The sequence below is a fragment of the Trachypithecus francoisi genome, unplaced genomic scaffold, assembly GCF_009764315.1.
Source record: "Trachypithecus francoisi isolate TF-2019V2 unplaced genomic scaffold, Tfra_2.0 Contig01461, whole genome shotgun sequence".
NCBI lineage: Eukaryota > Metazoa > Chordata > Mammalia > Primates > Cercopithecidae > Trachypithecus > Trachypithecus francoisi.
Window position 1 is genome coordinate 7,042,481 of NW_022681433.1, and position 24,826 is coordinate 7,067,306.

General features: G+C 41.0%; 1 protein-coding gene across 5 annotated transcripts in view; it reads left to right on the top strand.

Annotated features, from left to right (window-relative positions):
* Nucleotides 1–7,768: 7,768 nt before the first annotated feature.
* Nucleotides 7,769–24,826, top strand: part of CCDC169 (coiled-coil domain containing 169) — a 77,422-nt gene continuing 60,364 nt past the window's right edge. For 2 of the 5 annotated variants that reach the window (XM_033235275.1, XM_033235280.1), the window contains exons 1-5: nucleotides 7,769–8,010; nucleotides 9,772–9,851; nucleotides 22,511–22,621; nucleotides 22,704–22,744; nucleotides 24,745–24,795. In XM_033235275.1, coding sequence (XP_033091166.1) covers nucleotides 7,928–8,010; nucleotides 9,772–9,851; nucleotides 22,511–22,621; nucleotides 22,704–22,744; nucleotides 24,745–24,795 — 366 coding nt within the window. In that variant the 5' untranslated portion in view covers nucleotides 7,769–7,927. The remainder of the gene's footprint in view (nucleotides 8,011–9,771; nucleotides 9,852–22,510; nucleotides 22,622–22,703; nucleotides 22,745–24,744; nucleotides 24,796–24,826) is intronic. The other 3 variants (XM_033235286.1, XM_033235290.1, XM_033235300.1) reach the window with 2 other exon arrangements.

Consider the following 24,826-nt stretch of genomic DNA (forward strand, 5'->3'; position numbering starts at 1 on the left):
GGAGGATTCCCTCTTTTTCTATTGATTGGAATAGTTTCAGAAGGAATGGTACCAGCTCCTCCTTGTACCTCTGGTAGAATTCAGCTGTGAATCCATCTGGTCCTGGACTTTTTTTCGTGGGTAGGCTATTAATTGTTGCCTCAATTTCAGAGCCTGTTATTGGTCTATTCAGGGATTCAACTTCTTCCTGGTTCAGTCTTGGGAGAGTGTAAGTGTCCAGGAAATTATCCATTTCTTCTAGATTTTCTAGTCGATTTGCGTAGAGGCATTTATAGTATTCTCTGATGGTTGTTTGTATTTCTGTGGGGTCGGTGGTGATATCCCCTTTATCATTTTTTATTGCGTCTATTTGATTCCTCTCTCTTTTCTTCTTTATTAGTCTTGCTAGCGGTCTGTCAATTTTGTTGATTTTTTCAAAAAACCAACTCCTGGATTCATTGATTTTTTGGAGGGTTTTTTGTGTCTCTATCTCCTTCAGTTCTGCTCTGATCTTAGTTATTTCTTGCCTTCTGCTAGCTTTTGAATGTGTTTGCTCTTGCCTCTCTAGTTCTTTTAATTGTGATGTTAAAGTGTCAATTTTAGATCTTTCCTGCTTTCTCTTGTGGGCATTTAGTGCTATAAATTTCCCTCTACACACTGCTTTAAATGTGTCCCAGAGATTCTGGTATGTTGTATCTTTGTTCTCATTGGTTTCAAAGAACATCTTTATTTCTGCTTTCATTTCGTTATGTACCCAGTAGTCATTCAGGAGCAGGTTATTCAGTTTCCATGTAGTTGAGCGGTTTTGATTGAGTTTCTTAGTCCTGAGTTCTAGTTTGATTGCACTGTGGTCTGAGAGACAGTTTGTTATAATTTCTGTTCTTGTACATTTGCTGAGGAGTGCTTTACTTCCAATTATGTGGTCAATTTTGGAATAAGTGCGATGTGGTGCTGAGAAGAATGTATATTCTGTTGATTTGGGGTGGAGAGTTCTATAGATGTCTATTAGGTCCGCTTGGTGCAGAGATGAGTTCAATTCCTGGATATCCTTGTTAACTTTCTGTCTCGTTGATCTGTCTAATGTTGACAGTGGAGTGTTGAAATCTCCCATTATTATTGTATGGGAGTCTAAGTCTCTTTGTAGGTCTCTAAGGACTTGCTTTATGAATCTGGGTGCTCCTGTATTGGGTGCATATATATTTAGGAGAGTTAGCTCTTCCTGTTGAATTGATCCCTTTACCATTATGTAATGGCCTTCTTTGTCTCTTTTGATCTTTGATGGTTTAAAGTCTGTTTTATCAGAGACTAGGATTGCAACCCCTGCTTTTTTTTGTTCTCCATTTGCTTGGTAGATCTTTCTCCATCCCTTTATTTTGAGCCTATGTATGTCTCTGCATGTGAGATGGGTCTCCTGAATACAGCAGACTGATGGGTCTTGACTCTTTATCCAGTTTGCCAGTCTGTGTCTTTTAATTGGAGCATTTAGTCCATTTACATTTAAGGTTAATATTGTTATGTGTGAACTTGATCCTGTCATTATGATATTAACTGGTTATTTTGCTCATTAGTTGATGCAGTTTCTTCCTAGCCTCGATGGTCTTTACATTTTGGCATGTTTTTGCAATGGCTGGTACCGGTTGTTCCTTTCCATGTTTAGGGCTTCCTTCAGGGTCTCTTGTAAGGCAGGCCTGGTGGTGACAAAATCTCTAAGCATTTGCTTATCTGTAAAGGATTTTATTTCTCCTTCACTGATGAAACTTAGTTTGGCTGGATATGAAATTCTGGGTTGAAAATTCTTTTCTTTAAGAACGTTGAATATTGGCCCCCACTCTCTTCTGGCTTGTAGAGTTTCTGCCGAGAGATCTGCTGTTAGTCTGATGGGCTTCCCTTTGTGGGTAACCCGACCTTTCTCTCTGGCTGCCCTTAAGATTTTTTCCTTCATTTCAACTTTGGTGAATCTGGCAATTATGTGTCTTGGAGTTGCTCTTCTGGAGGAGTATCTTTGTGGCGTTCTCTGTATTTCCTGAATTTGAATGTTGGCCTGCCCTACTAGGTTGGGGAAGTTCTCCTGGATGATATCCTGAAGAGTGTTTTCCAACTTGGTTCCATTTTCCCCCTCACTTTCAGGCACCCCAATCAGACGTAGATTTGGTCTTTTTACATAATCCCATACTTCTTGCAGGCTTTGTTCATTTCTTTTTCTTCTTTTTTCTTTTGGTTTCTCTTCTCGCTTCATTTCATTCATTTGATCCTCAATCGCTGATACTCTTTCTTCCAGTTGATCGAGTCGGTTACTGAAGCTTGTGCATTTGTCACGTATTTCTCGTGTCATGGTTTTCATCTCTGTCATTTCGTTTATGATCTTCTCTGCATTCATTAGTCTAGCTGTCAATTCTTCCACTTTTTTTTCAAGATTTTTAGTTTCTTTGCGCTGGGTACGTAATTCCTCCTTTAGCTCTGAGAAGTTTGATGGACTGAAGCCTTCTTCTCTCATCTCGTCAAAGTCATTCTCTGACCAGCTTTGATCCGTTGCTGGCGATGGGCTGCGCTCCTTTGCAGGGGGAGATGCGCTCTTATTTTTTGAATTTCCAGCTTTTCTGCCCTGCTTTTTCCCCATCTTTGTGGTTTTATCTGTCTCTGGTCTTTGATGATGATGACGTACTGATGGGGTTTTGGTATAGGTGTCCTTTCTGTTTGATAGTTTTCCGTCTGACAGTCAGAAGGACTGTCTGTTGGTCTGTTGGAGATTGCTTGAGGTCCACTCCAGACCCTGTTTGCCTGGGTATCAGCAGCAGAGGTTGCCAAAGATAGAATATTGCTGAGCAGCGAGTGTACCTGTCTGATTCTTCCTTTGGAAGTTTCCTCTCAGGGATGACTCCACCCTGTGAGGTGTGGGGTGTCAGACTGCCCCTAGTGGGGGATGTCTCCCAGCTAGGCTACTCAGGGGTCAGGGACCCACCTGAGCAGGCAGTCTGTCCGTTCTCGGATCTCAACCTCCGCGTTGGGAGATCCACGGCTCTCCCCAAAGCTGTCAGACAGAGTCGTTCGCCTCTGCACCGCCCCCGCTGCTTTCCCTATTGGACCTCGGCTGTGGGCTGTCCCCAGAGGTGGAGTCTACAGAGACAGGCAGGTTTCCTTGAGCTGCTGTGAGCTCCACCCAGTTCGAGCTTCCCAGCAGCTTTGTTTACCTACTTAAGCCTCAGCAATGGCGGGCGCCCCTCCCCCAGCCTCGCTGCTGCCTTGCGGATAGATCGCGGCAGACGGCTGTGTTAGCAGTGAGGGAGGCTCCGTGGGCGTGGGACCCTCCCGGCCAGGTGTGGGATATATTCTCCTGGTGTGCCTGTTTCCTTAAAGCGCAGTATTGGGGTGGGAGTTACGCGATTTTCCAGGTGTTATGTGTCTCAGTTCCCCTGGCTAGGAAAACGGATTTCCTTCCCCCTTGCGCTTCCAGGTGAGGCGATGCCTCGCCCTGCTTCAGCTCACGCTGGTCAGGCTGCAGCAGCTGACCAGCACCGATTGTCCGGCACTCCCTAGAGAGATGACCCCAGTACCTCAGTTGAAAATGCAGAAATCACCGGTCTTCTGTGTTACTCGCGCTGGGAGTTGGAGACTGGAGCTGTTCCTATTCGGCCATCTTGCTCCGCCTGACCAAATTCTTTAAGGGTATTTTGGCTGATAGTTCCATAAGGAGTTTAAAATCTTCCCACAAAGAAACATCAGCCCGATGGACTTACAGGTGAGTTCTAACATACCTGAAGAAAACAATGTTACATTGGGTGCAGAGGCGCACACCTGTAATCCCAACGGCGGCTGAGGTTGGGTGGATCTCTCGAGTCCAGGAGTTCGAGACCAGCCTGGGCAACATAATGAGACCAAAGATATTGTTGGACATTGTGAATTTTACCTTATTGGGTACTGGATGTTTTGTGTTCCTATAAATATTCTTGAACTTTGTCTTGGGAGGGGATTAAGTTACTTAGAACCAGTTGGATACTTTTGGATCTTTCTTTTAAACTTGTTAGGGCTAGTGTTTTTTTCCACTCCTAAAGCAAAATCCTCTGTGTACCTGATGCCTGTGAATTCAGAGGTTTTCCATTCTGGTGGGTGGTAGCAGGTATTATTCCTACCTCTGTAAACTGTAAGGATTTCTCCACTAATCCTTTGCGATGGTTCTTTCCCCAGCCTGAGGACTTGCCCCACCATGTGTGTGCATTCATCAGGACTCTGCTGCAGACTGTACCCTGTGGCAGGCCAGGTCTCAACACAGGCCTCCATAACAACTGTTTCAGTACTGAGTGAGTGGCTAAGTTAAATGCTAAAAGATAAAACAGCCAAGGCCCTTATACAAAGGCTGGAATGTAACAAAGCCCACCAAGAATTTTGCCCAGTCCTTTACTGGGCCTTAAAGCATGACAAAAAAACGAAGGAATTCTTAGCTGGACCCATTTAGGATTAAACAAGTTTATTGAGGGTCTGAAGGAATCACTAAACCTCCCTGATTTAGCGGGAGACAAGGGTAATCACCCTAGCACCTGGACCCATTTAGATTAAGTGAATTTACTGAGGCTGCAGAGGAAGGTCTTCAGGACTCAGGACCTTTGTTGTAGATTATAAGAAGTTAACCACTTATGTCTTTAGATGAATGCACACTTACACATTGACATATAGCTTAGAAGGTATTATAAGCTCTGGAAAATTTTGTAATTTTGAGTTGGTCTGGTGATAATTTCCAGGCCTTCTCCCTGTAACTGGTTCCAGAAATAAAAACTCTTCCTCCCCGGTTCATCTACATCTTGTTACTGGGTCACAAGAAATAGCAGCTCAACCCTCAGTTTGGTCTGGGAACACCGTGCACAGGTCTTCCCTCCAATATCTGCCCTGCAAAGTCTAGCTGCCTTGTTCTCCCTAGACTCTTAGAGAAACTTCGTTTCCTCAACTTAGGGCAACTACCAGCCTCTGCCTGTTTTCTCCCTTTCTGCTTTGTACCCTGGCAGGCCCACATCAAGTGTTCATTTGGGAGCTTGCCTCATTTGTGTCTCATCAAGAGATCATTGTCCCTTATTGCCTGATGTTCAATCTCTTGAAAACCATTGTTTCTTTTTTTGTTCCTCTTAGTTTTTAGTTGTTTCAGGCAGGAGGTAAATTCAGTTGCTTTATTTCTGCCGGAAACACAAATCTGTGGTTTCTGTAGTTGTTGACAAACCTGTTTTCTGCTTGCCTTTGCTCTTAATTTCCCACAGTGAGATTCTGCTAACAGATCTTTTTAAGAAATCCTCGGCCAGGTGCAGTGGCTCACGCCTGTAATCCCAGCACCATGGGAGGCAGAAGCGGGTGGATCACGAGGTCAGGAGTTCAAGACCAGCCTGCGCAATATGGTGAAACCCCCGTCTCTACTAAAAAATACACAAAAAAATTTAGCTGGGCATGGTGGTGCGTGCCTGTAGTCCCAGCTACTTTGGGAGGCTGAGGCAGGAGAATCGCTTTAACATGGGAGGCGGAGGTTGCAGTAAGCTGAGCTCAAAAAAGAAATCCTCTGTACATTTGGATTTGTCAACAGATAATCTAGTCCTTTTCACTTCATTCTATTCTGTTTACTTGGTTGTGAGTTGCCCTTTCAGACTTAGAGCTAGACAAAATTTTGATAAGCATACCTCCTATATTAGGGTAATTCACAAAAACAGAACTAATAGGGAGTGTGTGTATAAAAGATTTATTATAAGGAATTTGCCCATACAATTATGAAGGCTGAGAAGTCTCAGGATCTGCAGTTGACAAGCTGGAGAGGCAGGCAAACTGATGTGTAGTTCCAGTCTGAGCCCAAGGCTGGAAAAGTGTTGCCAAGGCTGGGAAAGTGTTCCAACTCAAGCTGTTTGGCTGTAGGAGCTCCCTGTTACTCCTGGGAGGTCAGCCTTTTTGTTCTATTCCGTCTTCAGTCGATTGGCTGAGGCCCACCCACATTGGAGAAGACAATGTACTATACTCAGTCTCCCAATTGAAATGTTAATCTCATCCAGAAACTCAATTGGAAAACTATTTATGTATTCACAACACATCTGACACCAAATTGTGTTTTCCACACCAATCAATTATCCCATTCTCACTAAAACCTTGGTCTCCACAACCCCTTTATTTTCTAAAGACATTCGTAAGTCTTTAGTAAATAACTTTTCAACCAATTGCCAATCAGGAAATCTTTGACTCTAGCTGTGACCTGGAAGCCGCCCCCTGTCCCCCATCCCTTCCAAATGCCCTGCCTTTCCGGATGGAACCAGCGTATATCTTAACATGTATTTGATTGATGTCCCACGTCTCCCTAAAATGTATAAAACTAAGCTGTACCCTGACTACCTTGGGCACGTGTTCTTAGGATCTCCTGAGAGCTGTCACCAGCCATTGGTCACTCATTTGGCTTAGAATAAATCTCTTCAAATATTTTACAGAGTTTGTCTCTTTTTGTCAAGGAAACACAGATGTATCAAGGGTAGGAGGTAAACTTGTGATTAAAAATATAATGAGGCCGGGCGCGGTGGCTCATGCCTGTAATCCCAGCACTTTGGGAGGCCGAGGCGGGCAGATCACAAGGTCAGGAGATCGAGACCATCCTGGCTAACTCGGTGAAACCCCGTCTCTACTAAAAACACAAAAAATTAGCCGGGTGTAGTGGCAGGTGCCTGTAGTCCCAGCTACTCGGGAGGCTGAGGCAGGAGAATGGCGTGAACTTGGGAGGTGGAGCTCGCAGTGAGCCGAGATCGTGTCACTGAACTCCAGCCTGGGAGACAGAGCGAGACTCCGTCTTAAATATATATATATATATGTCAGGCCTCTGAGCCCAAACCAAGCCATCGCATCCCCTGTGACCTGCACATATACGCCTGTGACTTGCACGTATAACCCCAGATGGCCTGAAGTAACTGAAGAATCACAAAAGAAGGGAAAATGCCCTGCGCCGACTTAACTGATGACATTCCACCACAAAAGAAGTGAAAATGGCCGGTCATTGCCTTAAGCGATGACATTATCTTGTGAAATTCCTTTTCCTGGCTCATCTTGGCTCAAAAAGCTCCCCCACTGAGCACCTTGTGACTCCCACTCCTGCCCGCCAGAGAACAACCCCCCTTTGTAATTTTCGTTGACCTATCCCAAATCCTATAAAACGGCCCCACCCTTATCTCCCTTGGCTGACTCCTTTTTCGGACTGAGCCCGCCAGCATCCACGTGAAATAAACAGCCATGTTGCTCACACAAAGCCTTTTTGGTGGTCTCTTCACATGGAGGCTCGTGACAATATATATATATAAAATGAAATTTAAAGTTGCAGTGAGCAGCTCTGAGGTATGTTCATCAACAGCACACAGATGCAAAACAATAATCTGGAGGGTTAGCGGTCTTCCCGAGTTCAGGAGGTACCTTTTTAAGGCCAGTTCCTCTCGCTCCAACACTGCCAAATCAGCGATTCTGGTGCTTGTTCAACTGAAGCAAAGAAGGGCGCAGCTACTCTTGGATCCAGCATTTTCCTAACAAGGGCTAAGAGTGAAGCCGACTTTGCCATCCACGTCTATGTTTAGGAAAGCAACCAGCAGGAAGGAAGAAAAAGGTGAGGAATATTCTCAGCCTCCTGACACTCCTCTGTGTGGTCGGGGCAATGTAACCCCAGTGTCTTGAGCAAGGAGTGTCCCTCGAGCTGTTCTCCAGGGTCGCTCCACCGGACAGGGCAGGTTTCTCTTCCAGTCTCCCCGGCTGCCCTCGCCCCGCCCCCTGCCGCCTGCGGGCATCGCTTTATGACGTCACCACGTGCGTCTGCAGGCACGCGCGGGAGGTGGCACCGGGAGGCGGTTCGGGTGCCACGCCTCGTGCCATACTCTCCTTGCTCGCTTCTGGGTGGCCTTTAATGTCTTGTGTTCTAAGGTGTGCTGAGGGGAAAGACCCGGGAGGTCTCTAGCCTGACACTATGGAGGAAGAGAGAAGCTACAATTTCGACGGTGTGAGCACCAACCGCCTGAAACAGCAGTTGCTGGAAGAAATCCGCAAGAAGTGAGTCGGGGGGCGGCGCGGTGTGGAGTCTGGTCCACGCCCCCCGAGCCTTCACCTGCGGCGTCTCAGGGCCGAAGCCGCTGAGGATGCTGGGAGACCGGCCCCGTGATTAACCCCTGGGCACTTCGGTCTACCTGCCCAAGTGTTCCATGCGAAAGATTCATGTGCCTCTTTGACTAAGCCTTTGGTATTGTAAGTAGGCAGCTTTCGAGGTAGGATGTTCTGCCCTTAGGATCCAATCATATGGCGTGTATTTTGCTTGTATACTGTAATGCCAAAAGTTGTGTTTGGTTTTGATGTCTCCATAAATGCAGGTTTTTTGTTTAAAATTCCAAAGATTTTATTTAGTTATGCGTGTTTTTTTTTCTTTCATCCCTTTAGGGGGAACTTCATAAAATGACATTTAGTAAAACTGTTACTCCTCCTTTATGCTTTTTAAAAACAGTATTCGTACTTCGTGTTAAATTTTTGAAACATTTATTTTTTGGACATACTCCCAACTCCATCCACAAGTCCCGTGAGAATTGGACTCTCCTTTGTGCCTAGATAGCGTTCTGGGTTTTCCTCTATTGTAGCTCCAATCACAGTTTTTTAATTGCTTGTGTGATTCTTGTCTTGCTACCAAACTACACGCATTCTGAGGACAGGTTCTGTGTATTCTGAGGAAGTAAAGAATAAGAGCAAGTACTTGAGGAGAGTCCTGAATGAATGCAAACCCCATCTGTCACTCAGTAATTATGCAATCTTAGACAAGTTAATTAACCTCTTTACTCTTCAGTTTTCTCCACTCTAAGACGGGTATACAAATAGTCATCATCATACTCCTGCAGTTGTTCCCAGGTTGGAATGAAATGCACTATAAAGCGCTTAGCATTGGCTTATAATATGCATCCAGTGGAACTTTGCTGCCGCTATTGCTATTTTTCTGTTCACTGTTCACTGAATTCTTCCGTGTTTAATACAATGCCTTGAACATAATAGCATTCAAAACTATTTATTGAATAAATGGTCCTGTCATATGATAATGTTCTATTTACTGATGTCCTAAATAGCTAACCTTTTAAATTAGTGTTTCTTTTTTTCCCTTTGTTTCAGTTTGTCAGCTGTTATGTATTGCCCTAGGTATGCCTTTCTGTAATAATGTACAGTGCCTAATTTGCTTGGTTCTGAAAAACCAGATAGCTAACTTCTTTGGGATGATATTTAAGTTAAAGGATTTCCGAGGGCGGGGCATGCTGGCTCATGCCTGTAATCCCAGCACTTTGAGAGGCCGAGGCTGGGCGGATCACAAGATCAGGAGTTCGAGACCAGTCTGGTCAGTATGGTGAAACCTCGTCTTTATTAAAAATATGAAAAAAATTAGCCAGGCTTGGTGGCGCATGCCTGTAATCCCAGCTACTCAGGGGGCTGAGGCAGGAGAATTGCTTGAACCCGGGAGGCGGAGGTTGCAGTGAGCCGAGATTGCACCACTGCACTCCAGCCTGGGCGACAGAGCGAGACTTTGTCTCATAAATAAATAAATAAATAAATAAAGGATTTCCAGTGGTTGCCTGGGGGTCTTTGAGCTTTAGTGCGTATTTGAGTCCTAGAACTGACTAATTGGAAGCCTTCCTTTTAACTGAGTCTTGTTTCTTAACCAGTACTTCAGTAAATGATATGTCATAGTAAATTGTTCCTGAAGTAGTAGTGGGTTACTATGTATTATTTTTCTGATGTTATTTTTAATTGAATTATAATCAACAAAAACATTTTAAATAACAGGGATGCAGTGCAACTCTCAATATTTGAACTAAGACACAAGATTACAGAACTGGAAGCCAAACTCAATACTGACAATGAAGGTAGATAAGTAAATACTTACATTTGTGACTCCTGTATAATTATTGTTCATTTTACCAGGATATCTATAGTGCATTAAATTCCATATATTTAATAGTACCAAGGTTTCAGTATTGCTTTTTGGCCACATTAATAATAGTTTATGATAGAGGCTTTAAAACTGATACTTCAGAATATCAAACTTATTACTATTTAATTATTTTTCTACCTTTGAAGTTCAAAATGTTCATTAGTTAGCAAAACCTTTGTTACATGGCATCGATATATTATTTCTTTATTAAATAAATATCACCAGTTTTCTATTTACCTCAAGTTACACTCTTTGTATCCTAACTTCTAGATTTGGGATATGTTTAAAATCTGTATCTAGGTTTTGGCTGTTGTTGTTGGAAGCCTGTTGTTTGGTGTGGAGGATGTTGTGTACATACACACTCATATATCCTTAAAATTTGTAATCTATGCAAGATATGACCCTGCCATATGTAAACACTTTAAATGGAAGACCTTTGTTTTCCCTGTTCTAAAGAGGTTCATTGACTATTGGGAGAAAGTATCAAACCAGAATATGGATATGAAAAGTCATATGAGTTCTATGTAAGGATAAATGAAAACGCAGGGAAGAGAAACCTAACAGAATTTGGGTGAGGTAATAAAGACAGGCTTTCCAGAACAGGCAGTGCTTGAACTGAATGCTAAAGAACAGGAGTTTATTAGGGTTATCAGCGTGGGCATTTATACTCTTCCTCAACTGGGGAGCCATGAACAAAAAGGATTAGTGGCCATATGGGAAATAAAATGCCACTTTCTATAAGTACCCAATGCTTTGTTAAAGCTTGGTTGCAGAATACTGCTTTGTCCCGAGGCTGAAGTAGCTTCCTCTATCTCCATATCTATATCTTAGATATAATTGAGTCTCTGGGGGCAGGCTCTAAGTGTACTTATCAAATACTTTCATTGGCAGGGTAGCTGGACCTTCTTCATGTACGCAGTTACAGGAAAAAACAGAAGGCATGCCTACAGGTACACATGCAGTAACTATGCCCACTAGTAAAATGTGGCTCAACAAGTTGTACCAGTTCTCAAAAGAAGGAGCTAGTATGTGGGTGTAAAGAGAAAAGGTCAGAATGATAGAGAAAGTTCTTTCCTCCATGGGCCAAAAGTAAGGCCTAAGGTGAAGGACAGAAACATTTACTCCTTTAAAGCCAGGGACTGTGTCAGGTGAGGTAGTTACTATTATTCCCATTTGTGGAAGAATGAGATTCAGGAATTCAAATAACTTCTAAGGTCATATAGCCAGGGAGTGGCTGAGCCATGACTTGATCCTAGATCATCTATTTACCATGCCTTCAGTAAATGATAATACAACTGCCATTACCACAGCACACTCAAAACAGTTCTGCTTGTCTGTTGCTACATAGCAAACCACCCTATAATTTAGGAGCTTAAAGCAACAAACTTTCTCTTATAATTCTGGGGATTAACTGGGTTGGTTCACCTGATGGTTCTTGACCGGGGTCTCTTGTTCGATTGCAGTCAGGTATACTGAAGATTCAAGTGAACTGGTCATTCCGTGATGACTCATTCACTTGGCTAACATCTGACACTGGCTTTTGACTGGAAGCCCAGCTAGGGCTGCCTGTCAGAAATGCCTCTTGTACCATTTTCTTCCACAGCATGGTGGTTAGGTTAGGATGTATCCCAAGAGCAAGCATTCCAAAAGACATAAGTAGAGACCGCCAGGCCAATCAAGGGCTACTCCCAGAACTGGCACAGGTGTATATCCACTGTATTCTATTGGTCATAATAGACACAGATTCAAGGGACTGGAGAGGTAGACTGTTTTAAGGTCACATTACAGAGCAGCACATGGGATGGGATACATTACTGCAGTCATCTTTGGAAAATACAGTCTGCCACAGGAGCATTAAACATAAAGCCATTTGGGGAATATGCTAAGTAATTGATAAAAGTGGAACATAGGTCATAATGAGAATGCGGTAAAAGATGAGATTCAAGTTTACGAAGGAGATGAATCAAGAAGATTGCATGATGCTAATGAATTTACATTTATCCTGAAGGCAGTGGGGCGATATTAAAGGTGTTTTAAAATGAATTTATTATTGGAAAAAGGTGCACATGCGACAAATATGGGTACATTCACTGTTCAGATAATTTTTTCACCCTTTCTGCTTTCTTCTCAAACCTCTACCACCTCTACTCAATCACACTGTAAGGTAATGAGCTTACCCTCCTCTTTCAAAGAAAAAAGAGAAGCTATCAGAAGAGGACTTCTGCATGTTTCTACCAACAGAGCTACCCATCTACCTGCACCTTGCACATCCTCTTCCCTCTTGTTTGATGAATTGTCTGTCCTTATTCTCGTCTCAGGTTATCTCCTCCCTTTGTGCAGTAGATCCTACCTACTCTTACCTAGTCAAGGATATCACTCTAGTGATGGCCCTCTCTTCCCTACACTGTTTTCCCTGCTCTACTGGATCATTCCCAACAGCAGACCAACATGCTGAATTTATTTTATCTGAACAACAAATGATAGGCTTCTTTTGGTCCCACTTTTCCCCTTCAGCTAGCATCCCCTGTCCCTGCCCCATTTATAGCAAAAGCCTTCGAAAGAGTAGTTTTTATTTCTACTTTCTTATCTGCTTATTGTTTGATCTTGCTTGTCACTGGATTAATTTCTAGGTAAACGGTAAACACAGCCAACTCTAAAGATCTTTATATTCTCAGTCACCTCTTGAAGCCTTTTAGGGTTTGTAGGAAACTATATGTAGAAAATGTGGTTTTATGTTTTAATTTGAATTTTACAATGAAGTTTAGTAATAAGAAAATGGTAAAGAAATGTTCAGGTGACTTTTTTTTTTTTTAAAGTGAGAAGAATTAGTATTTGTGTAGAGCTTTAAGTACGTTTTTTTAAAAAATTGAAACCTCACAACTACCCTTTGAAAATAGTATCATTGGCCGGGTGCGTTGGCTCAAGCCTGTAATCCCAGCACTTTGGGAGGCCGAGACGGGCGGATCACGAAGTCAGGAGTTCGAGACCATCCTGGCTAACACGGTGAAACCCCGTCTCTACTAAAAAATACAAAAAACTAGCCAGGCGAGGTGGCTGGCGCCTGTAGTCCCAGCTACTCGGGAGGCTGAGGCAGGAGAATGGCGTGAACCCGGGAAGCGGAGTTTGCAGTGAGCTGAGATCCGGCCACTGCACTCCAGTCCAGGCGACAGAGCAAGACTCCGTCTCAAAAAAAAAAAAAAAGAAAATAGTATCATTACCTCTACTTTATAGATTGAAAAATGGAGGCCGGGCGCGGCAGCTCACACCTGTAATCCCAGCACTTTGGGAGGCCGAGGCCAGCGGATCACCTGAGGTCAGGAGTTCGAGACCAGCATGGCCAACTTGGTGAAACCATGTCTCTACTAAATATAACAAAAGAAAAATTAGCCAGGTGTGGTGGTGGGTGCCTGTAATCCCAGCTACTCTGGAGGCTGAGGCAGGAGAATCACTTGAACTGGGAGTTGGGGGTTGTAGTGAGTGAAGATTGCGCCATTGCACTCCAGCCTGGATGACAAGAACGAGACTCCATCCAAAAAAAAAAAAAAGGAGACTTATTGACAACACACAAGTTTACATCTTCATCCTGGATTTCTCTGTTGAGTCTTTTGTAGGCTGGTTTCTATGCCCAAATAGCTTTGGCTAGTGGGTAATATATTAATAGATCCAATATATTTTTTTAAAGTCACCTCAGTAAATGCTAAAATTTTTAAAATAAAATTCCATTTGTTTTTCTTATTTCAAAACAAGGAAAAGAATGCTTCTATTTATCTCAAACTAGCGTAATACTTAACAATGAAATAGTAGAGGCATTTCCATTCTTGGGGGAAAAAATACCAAAGCTACCTGCTGCCATTATTAAAATGCAATATAGTTTTAAAAGTTCCAATTAAGCAATACAATATGATATAGAAATAAGAGTTACAGCTATTAGAGAGGAAGTGATACAATTATTATAAAGATTAGCATATTAATAAAGAACTAGAAAATGGTTGGATACAATAATGAAATAAATGTTTATTTTAAAAAACAAATGCCAGCAATAACCAGTTAGAAAAATAGGGTTTTTAAATGATCCCACCCGCAACTCCAACCCAAACCATAAAAGATCTGGCAATATTCCTGACAAATATGAGGACCTATATGAAGAGATAACAGAAGACTGTAACTATAAGGGAATAACAGTTCAGTCCAAATTCTTACTTATTTAACATAAGAGATATCATACAGGAAACTCCAGAATAAAATGAATTTGGGAAAGCTTTGCAGCATTAACACTTGTTTGCTAAGCTTCTGAGAATCTTTGTTAGTAAGTGAAACAGGTAACAGTGTGTATCTTATTGCTACAAGGAGTCTGTCCTGTCAGTCTTAGGTGATCTCTATTTTAATGTTAATGCTGGTCATTTGTGCCTAAACTCCAAAGTGGGGGAAGGTATAGTGTGGCCTGTCCAACCCTCCACTTCTCATAATGGCCTGAACTAGTTTTTCAGGTTTCTTTGAGATTCCCTTTGGCCAAGAGGTGGATACGTTCCCTCTGTTGGGGGGACTTAGGATTTTTTTTTTTTTTTTGTTTATATTCCCCCTTTTTTGTTCAAGGTATGCAGAAGCAGTATCCATAGCTAAGCTTTTATTAGCTTAAGTTCTGGGGTGGTGTGACTACTTGCCCCTGGTCCATCATGCTTCTCAGTGGGACTCCTATTGCCAAGAACTTAGAGTCAAAGACTTCCATCCAATTAAACGTTTTAGGCTAGATAGGAGTGGAGGTGAGCAGGTATTCAGTAATCTTTAAAACCCCTTTTAGGTAACATAAGAGCCAAAAACCAAAAGCCAAAAAATAAGGTTATAAAGTTATCTATAAATTTTCTGCATTGAGATACTGTAATCTTGACTTGTAGCAATTAGCTATACAAAACACAAGCATTTTGTTCAGCTGTTTAGGCATCTGTGTGTCCTTGATTTGGAGAGTCTTAATTAATTTTATCCCTCAAAATCTGGCCCTTACAATGACACACTTCTGCGATAGCCCCTGGGCCTGGAGGGATTGAATAGTTTCAAATTCTGAAGGTAAAAAAAAATGTGAAGTATTACCAATGTTTCACACAAAAAGGTTATAAGCCCTGCCTAGTTCTGACAATTACAGGAAAGGAAACTTATAGGTAGCTAAACATTTAAATTATTTAGTATCAAGGCACAGAATAAATTATATTATTTTAGATAGAGGCAAAATTATTAAGTGAATCTTGATTTTTCTGTGGTACAGGTGTGTCCCTGTGTCTCATGAAGGTAGTTTACTATGATTGTCATCTTTTCCCAGATCTAAAGATGGGGCTTTGGTTAACTTAGATTTGCTGTCAGATACTGGCAGGAGTCAGTGCCTTCTTTAGATGAGATTGTGTACCCAGGAATCAAAGCCCTGTAACTTCATAGCACAAGGATTAGTTAATAGCACCTGATAAGGACCTTTTTAAGGGGCTGGAGGTGGTGACACTAGAGTCCATGACTTGACTGGAAGCTGTAAAAAGATTCTATAACCTTGCAGCAATTAACTTTTATAGCTTTGATAAACACCAGCAATAAGCCAGAGACTTAATTTTGGTTTCAATTTTGAAGATGTTTCTCAAAAATGTTAAAGGGCTCAAAACATTTGATTAAAAAAGATCCACAGGTCATTGTAAACCAGTCGTTACTAATTTAACCAAAATGATCATTGAAAGACTTAAAGGCAATACAGAAGGTTACATGCATGTAACAACTTTCAGCCTTTTAGGTCGCAGTTTTTCTAAGCAATTAAAAATCTAATAAAGACAACATATGAATTATTTTGATAAAAAGTAAAATGTTGTTTCCTTTTTTTTTTTTTTTTTTTTGAGACGGAGTCTCGCTCTGTCGCCCAGGCTGGAGTGCAGTGGCCGGATCTCAGCTCACTGCAAGCTCCGCCTCCCGGGTTCCCGCCATTCTCCTGCCTCAGCCTCCCGAGTAGCTGGGACTACAGGCGCCCGCCACCACGCCCGGCTAGTTTTTTGTATTTTTTTAGTAGAGACGGGGTTTCACCGTATTAGCCAGGATGGTCTCGATCTCCTGACCTCGTGATCCGCCCGTCTCGGCCTCCCAAAGTGCTGGGATTACAGGCTTGAGCCACCGCGCCCGGCCAAATGTTGTTTCTTATACCAGTTACCAGAAAGGCAAAGAAAAACCTGCAGTGTGACTACTTGTCCTTATAGGAAGGCTATTTAGACAACCTGGAAGTTAAACCTGATGAAAAATGTACTTGAATTTAATCAGACACGGGAAGAATGTGTTCAGGGTTATGAGTATAGCAGAGGAATACATAGTTCTTAGTAACTGCATGAGAAGTTTCTTGATTACATTGAAAAATTTAAACCTATCAAGAAAGCCAAGAGTACAGGTTCAAATTATACTGGAGGAAAATACTGCTTTTCTAGACCTTTAAGATAAAACATTTTAGCATCAGGCCACAACAATGGAACCAGAGGAAAAAAGTTACAGAAGCTAATTTAAAAGCTGAAGGAGAGAGCGCTCATCTCAGGCCTTCTCAGGGGGAGGAAAAACTGAAAGCAGTGAGACAGCAATAGTTGAACTTCTGAGATACGATTCTGAGAAGTTTTTAAAAGAAACAGGCTCTAAAATTTTAAAAATCTCTTGTAATTTTATTAAGAGAAAAGTAATACCTTAAGAAAACCTTGTTGTAGGACAGGGGATCAATCTTAGAAAGACTATTAAAAATAATTCCCTTTTAATTATAGCCAACTTAATACATAAAATAACTTTTGTGATTTTCCTTTTATGAACCTTATCATAACTGACATAGACCATTTATTACATGCTTGGACTTTCTGATTTGTCCTAAAATTTTCTGTTTTCTGAATAACCAGCCATTTTATTTTAGGACAAGAATTTACTATATAAAATCTTTCTCATGTAAAATTATTTGCTTGTTTTATAACCTTTTTATTATAAACACATTTTTGTATCCACAACTGTCTTTATATCTCCCCTACTCACTGATTCTTTTTTATCTTCTTTTAGAAATAACTTTTAAATAACCTTTGAATTACTTAAATTACTCTTTTTTAAAAAATGAAAACACAACTTACAGAATTATATATTAGAATTCTTATTCTTAGTAACCTTAAATTTTAGTGAAAACTTAGGAAGCAAGAAGTCCTGAACTATTTATCAGATGTTAGCATTTTCTGGATGAAACCATTCTACAGTTTTAGAAATACGTTTTCCCACATCATAATCTTTTCTTAATTGGAAGTGTCCCAGAAATCTAATTATTATCAATTGGATTGGAGCATCTATTATTTAATTCAAAACAATTTTAAGATTTAAAATTACATAAAAAGTCCACTTACAAGCATTTATCTCATTTACATGTATTCACTCTTTCCATTTTTTAATAGTTTATCTAGATTACTACTGAAAATTGAGATACTACACAAAACTAATCATTATTTAAAGTTATTACTGGGCCGAGCACAGTGGCTCAAGCCTGTAATCCCAGCCCTTTGGGAGGCCCAGGTGAGCAGATCATGGGGTCAGGAGATCGAGACCATCCTGGTGGCTAACACAGTGAAACCCCGTCTCTACTAAAAAACATACAAAAAAATTAGCTGGGCGTGGTGGTGGGCGCCTATAGTCCCAGCTACTCGAGAGGCTGAGGCAGGAGAATGGTGTGAACCCAGGAGGCGGAGCTTGCAGTAAGCCAAGATTGTGCCACTGCACTCCAGCCTGGGCAACAGAGCAAGACTCTGTCTCAATAATAATAACAATAATTTCTCTATTAACCATTTTTAAAATCTGAACAGTAAACAGTGAGCACCTAATTAAGAACCTTAAAATTAATTGTATTTGCTGATGACACAGAAGATTTAGCTGTTTCATTGAACTAACAATCTTAATCTTATTTGTCAAAAAAAAATACACAAAGATTATTCTGTTTTTGGCTAAGTGTAAAGTCTTAGAACCTTTATGTCAACCCTTGACAGTTTAGTATACACACTGATACAAATATAAAACCACTTAGGTAAAAACGTATGTGGACAATTCTGAAGACATTTCTATTTTTATCAATAATTTTAAAACCAGTTTTATTAAAGATTCACATGCACTTGAAACGCATTTGGACTTAATTTTTGAGTACTCGTTTACTTATAAGCCAATTTGATAGCATGCTAGACATAACACAGAACATAATATGTGAATGTTACATAAATATATCTAATGAATACATATATGCACAAAGAAATAACCAATAGCTTTTACCTTGGAACGCTAGCCATGAGACAGCATTACAAACTCACAAGCATACAAAAGTTAGCTGGCTCCAAGTTCTTTTTCTGACAAAATTGAAACCTGTTCATATGGCCAAACTTCATTTGCCCTAATAGGTAATCCAAGGAAATCTGTGAACCAAAATTTTGGGTAAAACGGTCTCTATGGCAATTTTTTTTAAACCCCTTTTACCCTTGTTTTTTTGTTTTCAGTTTCAAACAACTTTCCAGTGTTTACATTCTAGTTAGACCATAAATGAGTCTTAGCACCAGCAGCTTAGTAACAGCAGATTTAAAGCAGGCAGAAAAGAGAGGAAGATAGCTTTAGAAGAGTCTACTTAACTCTATAGCTTCAGGTTAACTATTTGAGCTCTAAATTTTTCTTGCTGTAATTTGCCCGTCGGTTTAAAATGTACACAAAAATGTACCATATGTACTCAGCTGGAGTCCCAAAGAGGATGACAAAATCGGGCCAGGATGTTGAAAGTTGTTTTTCCTCTTCAGTACTGGTTTCCTGGTTTGAACAGGAAAAGATAAGAAGAAAGGAATGGAGAGGAGAAAGGAGGTCAGGTTTTGTGGGCAGGAAGAGGAAAGAAAAAAGAAGGAAGGGAGGCTTATGAGCCTTCCAGCCACTGCACAGTACCCCTACCTCTCTTGTTTATCTCCTCTTAGGGAGAGCCTCAGCACCCCAGACCGGGAGGGTGTGGGATGAATCCCTCCCATTTCCTCAAGTCACCAGTCAAGGTAAACTGTTTCGAGCCAGAGGGAGCTAAGGGTGGTTTTCGCTGAGAAGAGTAGGGCTGTAGATGGCTTCTGAGATAATCAGGATGATGAAGTTGGAAAAAAGGGGAAAGAGAGAGAGAGATCAGGGTGCACAAAGATCTCACATGGACAAACAGCTGGTGTGCCTCCAAACAAATCCCTGGTTAAGGGGCTGTGTAGACTCCCACATCCCTCATTTCAGTTTCAAATGGCTCCCCCCAGGCAACTGAGTCAGAACTAGCAAAGGCCCAAGGTTGCAGCAAATACAAACAAAACCAATGCATAAAATGCTCATATAGTGTCACTGGCAGCCAAGTCTAAATAAAGCAGAGCCCCAGCGACACCCCAAAAGAGGCAGAGGGTGGTTGGGTACACTCTGACTAATGTACCTAGTTCCAAAGTTTGTCAGCTTCTCCAGAGGTCACTTTGCACCAGCGAAGCATTGAAGGTAGCAGACAGCATAGCAGGAAGAAAAGAGAAGATCCCTAAGACAAAAGATTCTTGGCAACTGCTGGGAAATTCCCTAATATCCTAGCCATGGGTCAGCTAGCCGTCAGCAACTAGTAGTCACAGGTGGCCCTATGCCCCATCTGACAGAAACCAGACTGGCGGGCTCAGGCCCTGGAGCATACAGCACTCACCATACAGGACACTAAAATTGTAACCAGCAATTGTAAGTGCTGATTGCATAGTTCAGTTAACAAGAACGAGGTCTGATAGAGAGGAAGTGACTTCATTGACCAAAACTAATAATGGATAAGTGGCCAGATTCCCATCCAAAATAACCATGTCCAATTTCTAGGGAAAAGGCAGGGGGCTTACAAAGGGAAACTTAATATGGGAGGCATGCAGGAGTTGTGCTGGTTACAAGGTCTGTGTGTCTTGTTTTGATGTCTATGTTGGGTCTTTTGTGTTGTCCCATGTTGATGTTGGGGTTAATAAAGTCACTTTCCACCAGACCTTGCTCTTATTAATTGGACTCTGTAAGTGGCGAGCAGCCAGATTGCATTTGGTTACAATTGTATACTAAAAGGTTGGTCTGTCTATCTATCTTATTTTATTTTTGTTTTTCTGAGAAAATTTTTTATTTTTTTGAGATGCAGACTCGCTATGTCACCCAGGCTAGAGTGCAGTGAGTGGCGCGATCTCAGCTCACTGCAACCTCCGCCTCCCAGGTTCAAGCAATTCTCCTGCCTCAGCCTCCTGAGTAGCTGGGATTATAGGCGCCTGCCACCAGGCCCGGCTAATTTTTGTATTCTTTAGTAGAGACGGGGTTTCACCACATTGACCAGGCTGGTCTTGAACTCCTGACCTCAAGTGATCTGCTGGCCTCAGCCTCCCAAAATGGTGGGATTATAGGTGTGAGCCACCATGCCTGGCTGACTTGTCTATATTTGATGATTGACTTAAAGTCAATAATATTTTAAAATAAAATGGTGTCAGAATTTATAAACTGTACTCAGATGTACCAAAAATAAATTGTGTTTTTAATTTTTTGGTAACCATTCTCATCTTGGTCTGAAGCATCCATTCCCATGGTAGGAAAGGGGATAGCATGACAAAGGGAGACTTTAGGTAGCAAGTTACAAAGATGATTCCATGCAGCTGGGCTCTGCTGTGTCTTTTGGGTAACTGTTTAGTCTTTCAGGGCTTCTCCTTTCTTCTTGTTCCTTTCCAAAGCTTTTGGGTTAATGACTTTCAGTTTCAGTATGGGAGGGTGTTCCAGCCCCTTTGGTAGGCCGTATTTGCATAAAGATGAGGGTGTAAGGGAGACCTGTGTCTGGGCTGAGGAGGCTGGTAGTAGTATGTGCTAATACTCTTTCTCCTGAACTCCTCCACCAACTGTTATGTAGCAGCAGTTATTTCAGACATGTGAAGAGCATTTAAAGTTGAACAAGAAGCCATCTTTTTGCCCTCTACAAAGCCTGACTTTAAAGACTAGAAAAAGTTAGCTTTGGGCTTTGAATCTGAACAAAGACCTTTTAATTTTAGGCTGTATTCTTCTTTTTCCCTAGACATAAGAAAAATGCTTTGACTTTAATAGCTAAAGGGGTTTAGTGAAAGAAAAACGCTTAAGGTTAAGAGAAAATGCCTGAGAAGATAGCTAAATGTACATTGTTCCTTCAGCTTAGCAGTTAAGAGGATTTGATTTCAAAGGCAGATAAAACTGGATTTAAAACCCGGTTTTTCCCTCATTTATTAGCTCTGTCATCTTAAGAATATTATTTGGGCCGGGCGCGGTGGCTCAAGCCTGTAATCCTAGCACTTTGGGAGGCCGAGATGGGCGGATCACGAGGTCAGGAGATCGAGACCATCCTGGCTAACATGGTGAAACCCCGTCTCTACTAAAAATACAAAAAATTAGCTGGGCGAGGTGGCGGGCGCCTGTAGTCCCAGCTACTCGGGAGGCTGAGGCAGGAGAATGGCGTGAACCCGGGAGGCGGAGCTTGCAGTGAGCTGAGATCCGGCCACTGCACTCCAGCCTGGGTGACAGAGCAAGACTCCGTCTCAAAAAAAAAAAAAAAAAAGATATTATTTGACATCTTTGAACCTTGGTTTCCTCATCTTTGTAAAATAGGTAACTACATTTCTAAAATGAGGATTAAATTAGTTAATGTATGTAAAGCATTGTGTACTTTACATACAGCAGACACATAAGTGATAGTTATTAAGCAGACTTCAGAATTGCTTTCAAAGGAAAAAAATGAACATGACATTGGATAGGTTAGTAATGTTGAGGATATTTTATATACTTATAAGTATATATAAAACATAAATATATCAAGTTTCCTTGGAACTTGAAATATTCATATATATTATGGATATATATATGAAATATATGAATATTATATATATGGGTATTTCAAGTTCCAAGGAAAGAAACATGTCCTGATATTCCCTCTAATTGAATTCATTGTAAGGATGCACAAGAAGTTAAAGAAAAAAGGGGGTGGGAAGTAGGGAAGAAGAGAGGAATTGTAGTAGTTGTAATAAGGTTTGGCTGTGTGGTAGCCTGAGTGTGGGTCTAATTCTTGCAATCTAGAAAATCTTACTAACAGAAATACAGACTTAATAATTATTTCCTTCTAGTTGATCTGCATTGCCAATAAAGTAAAATGTAGTAATAGAGTAAGATCAAGCTCTTCATGTTATTTTATTTTATTTATTTATTTATTTATTTTTTGAGACAGAGTATCGCTCTGTCGCCCAGGCTGGAGTGCAGTGGCCGGATCTCAGCTCACTGCAAGCTCCGCCTCCCGGGTTTACGCCATTCTCCTGCCTCAGCCTCCCTAGTAGCTGGGACTACAGGCGCCCACCACCTCGCCCGGCTAGTTTTTTTGCATTTTTTAGTAGAGACGGGGTTTCACCGTGTTAGCCAGGATGGTCTCGATCTCCTGACCTCGTGATCCGCCCGTCTCGGCCTCCCAAAGTGCTGGGATTACAGGCTTGAGCCACCGCGCCCGGCGTCATGTTATTTTAATAAATAAATGAGAGGTGTTGGGGTTTTCTTGATTCTTTCCCCATTTTTACTCAGGTAGTGAATGGAAAACCCGTTATGAGACACAACTTGAATTAAATGATCAACTAGAAAAGCAAATTGTTTATCTCAAGGAGAAGATGGAAAAAATCCGTGGAAACTCTTCAGGTACAAAACCAATCATATGTACGTTTTATCATTTGAATTAAAACTGATATAACATTAAGTGCTCATATTTGATTTATTGTAGATAGACTATCTTCTATTCGTGTCTATGAACGAATGACAGTGGTGAGTAGAAATATGATTAAACACAAAGAATAATTGAAGGAAATTATGTCTTTTTTTTTTTAGACGTATTTCAAACAGAAGTTTGAAGACTAGGGCAAGGTCCAAATAAACTGTTTTTTTTTCAGGGGACCTGTTTGAAGTAACAACAAATAATTTTCAAGTAGCTATAGGTGGAGCACTAAGTTGCCAGCTATATTCACAGGCGTCCTAAAGAGAAGAGCATGTATGGATATTACTTTTTGAATCACTGCCAACCTTTAGAGAGAAAGATATAGACAAATACTGTGTTTTTGCTAATAATGGATCAAGGAGAAATGTGTTTTTGCACACTTGTTATTTTCAACCCAGACATGCCTTTATTTCCATATCTTGGAAAGTCAGGAATTTTTCTTTTTTAATTCGAAAAATTGTAGGTTTTCCCGTGTGCTCTCATAGAGTTATATCGCCCTCTTGTGGCATTTAGAAATTGTTGCTAGAGCTGTGTTAAGCTTAGTGCTTTTTCTTAATTGCAGGTAGAATTTTATTAGTACCTACTGGATATAAAATATTCTGGCTACCTGCTTCTTGATAACTGAGGCTCAGTCCTAGCTCACGAGAGTGGGTGTCACCACCTTCGTGGAGAGTAGCAACAAGTGCTGGTATGACTTGGTAAAATACCTTAGGGCATATCTAAGGAGCATTTATTTGGTTTTCTAACTACTACCTGAGACTCTAGAACATATTCATGTTGGTAAAACTACATTTATTTTCCTTGATGTATTTGTGTTATTTTTGAAGAAAATGTGGTTCTCTAAGAGGTTCAATAATTTAGGTCCAGAGACAGAGAATTATATTTCTCCACGGTAAAGGACTGAAGAAATATTAACACAACAAAGAGTGAGACCACAGACTAAGCAGAAAGGAAAGAGAATGAATGTTCAGTATAAATAGAACTGGTCCTCTCTATTCTCTGGAGAGGTGCTTTCATGAGTGTTTGGTACTCATGAATCCAAGAGGGGTATGTCTGAGCAGCAGACATTAGAAATCTAGCCAAGGAGTCAGCGATAGAAGTGTCCAAATGCTAAGCAAAAAGCACTGGGATCCAACAACCCTATATCCAGTCAAGAGACTCTCTTAGCTAAGGACAAAAGATATACTAAGTCTTATTCTTTGATATAAAGAATAATATTTGTGAAATTTAGACATATAATTGTGTAATGCAGACCTATTTTTGGCTTCCTGTTAAATTGACAATTAGGCAAAAGGGCTTAAATTAGTTGTTTTTGTGGGATAGGGTATGAATTCAAACACCATCTGTAAATTTCCCGATTCTTTATCCTTGTTGTGGATTGTTTAGTGTTTAGGAGTAATCTGTACAGACATACTTATGAAATTGATGTGTTTGTTTGAATACTAATTTTGAGTAACTTCAAACTGCAGATTTGCTTACGGGTAGCAAAAGGATGGGCACTTGTTGTTGACTAGTATATGTGTAATTATTTCAAATGTTATTTGACAAAAATATATAAAATATTATCTTCAAACTATATCATTAAAGTGGACTTTATTTTAATATAACTTTATCTCTTTTCTATTGTGGTAAATATACATAATGTAAAATTTACCATTCAGCATTTTTTTTTTGAGGGAGGGTCTCACTTTGTCACCCAGGCTGGAGTGTAGTGGTTCAATCTCAGCTCACTACAGCCTTTGCCTGCTGAGCTCAAGCAATCCTCTTACCTCAGCCTCCTGAATAGCTGAGACTACAGGTTCATGCCTCCATGCCTAGCTAATTATTGTATTTTTAGTAGAGATGAGGTTTCACCATGTGTCCCAGGCTGGTCTCAAGCTCCTGAGCTCAAACAATCCACCCGCCTCACCTCCCAAAATTACAGGTGTGAGTCACCACACCCCGCCTGTTTCAGCCATTTTGAAATGTAAAGTTCAGTGTGATTTTAATATTTTGGAAAAAATTATTCACATACGTGAGAGTGAAGCTTTAGTCTTTGTTCGGATATTAGGTTGATGCCTCCAGCCTTTTTTTTCTTGAGGTTCACTTTTCTCCTCTGAAGGTAAGATAGATTATATTATCTTGTGTCTTTC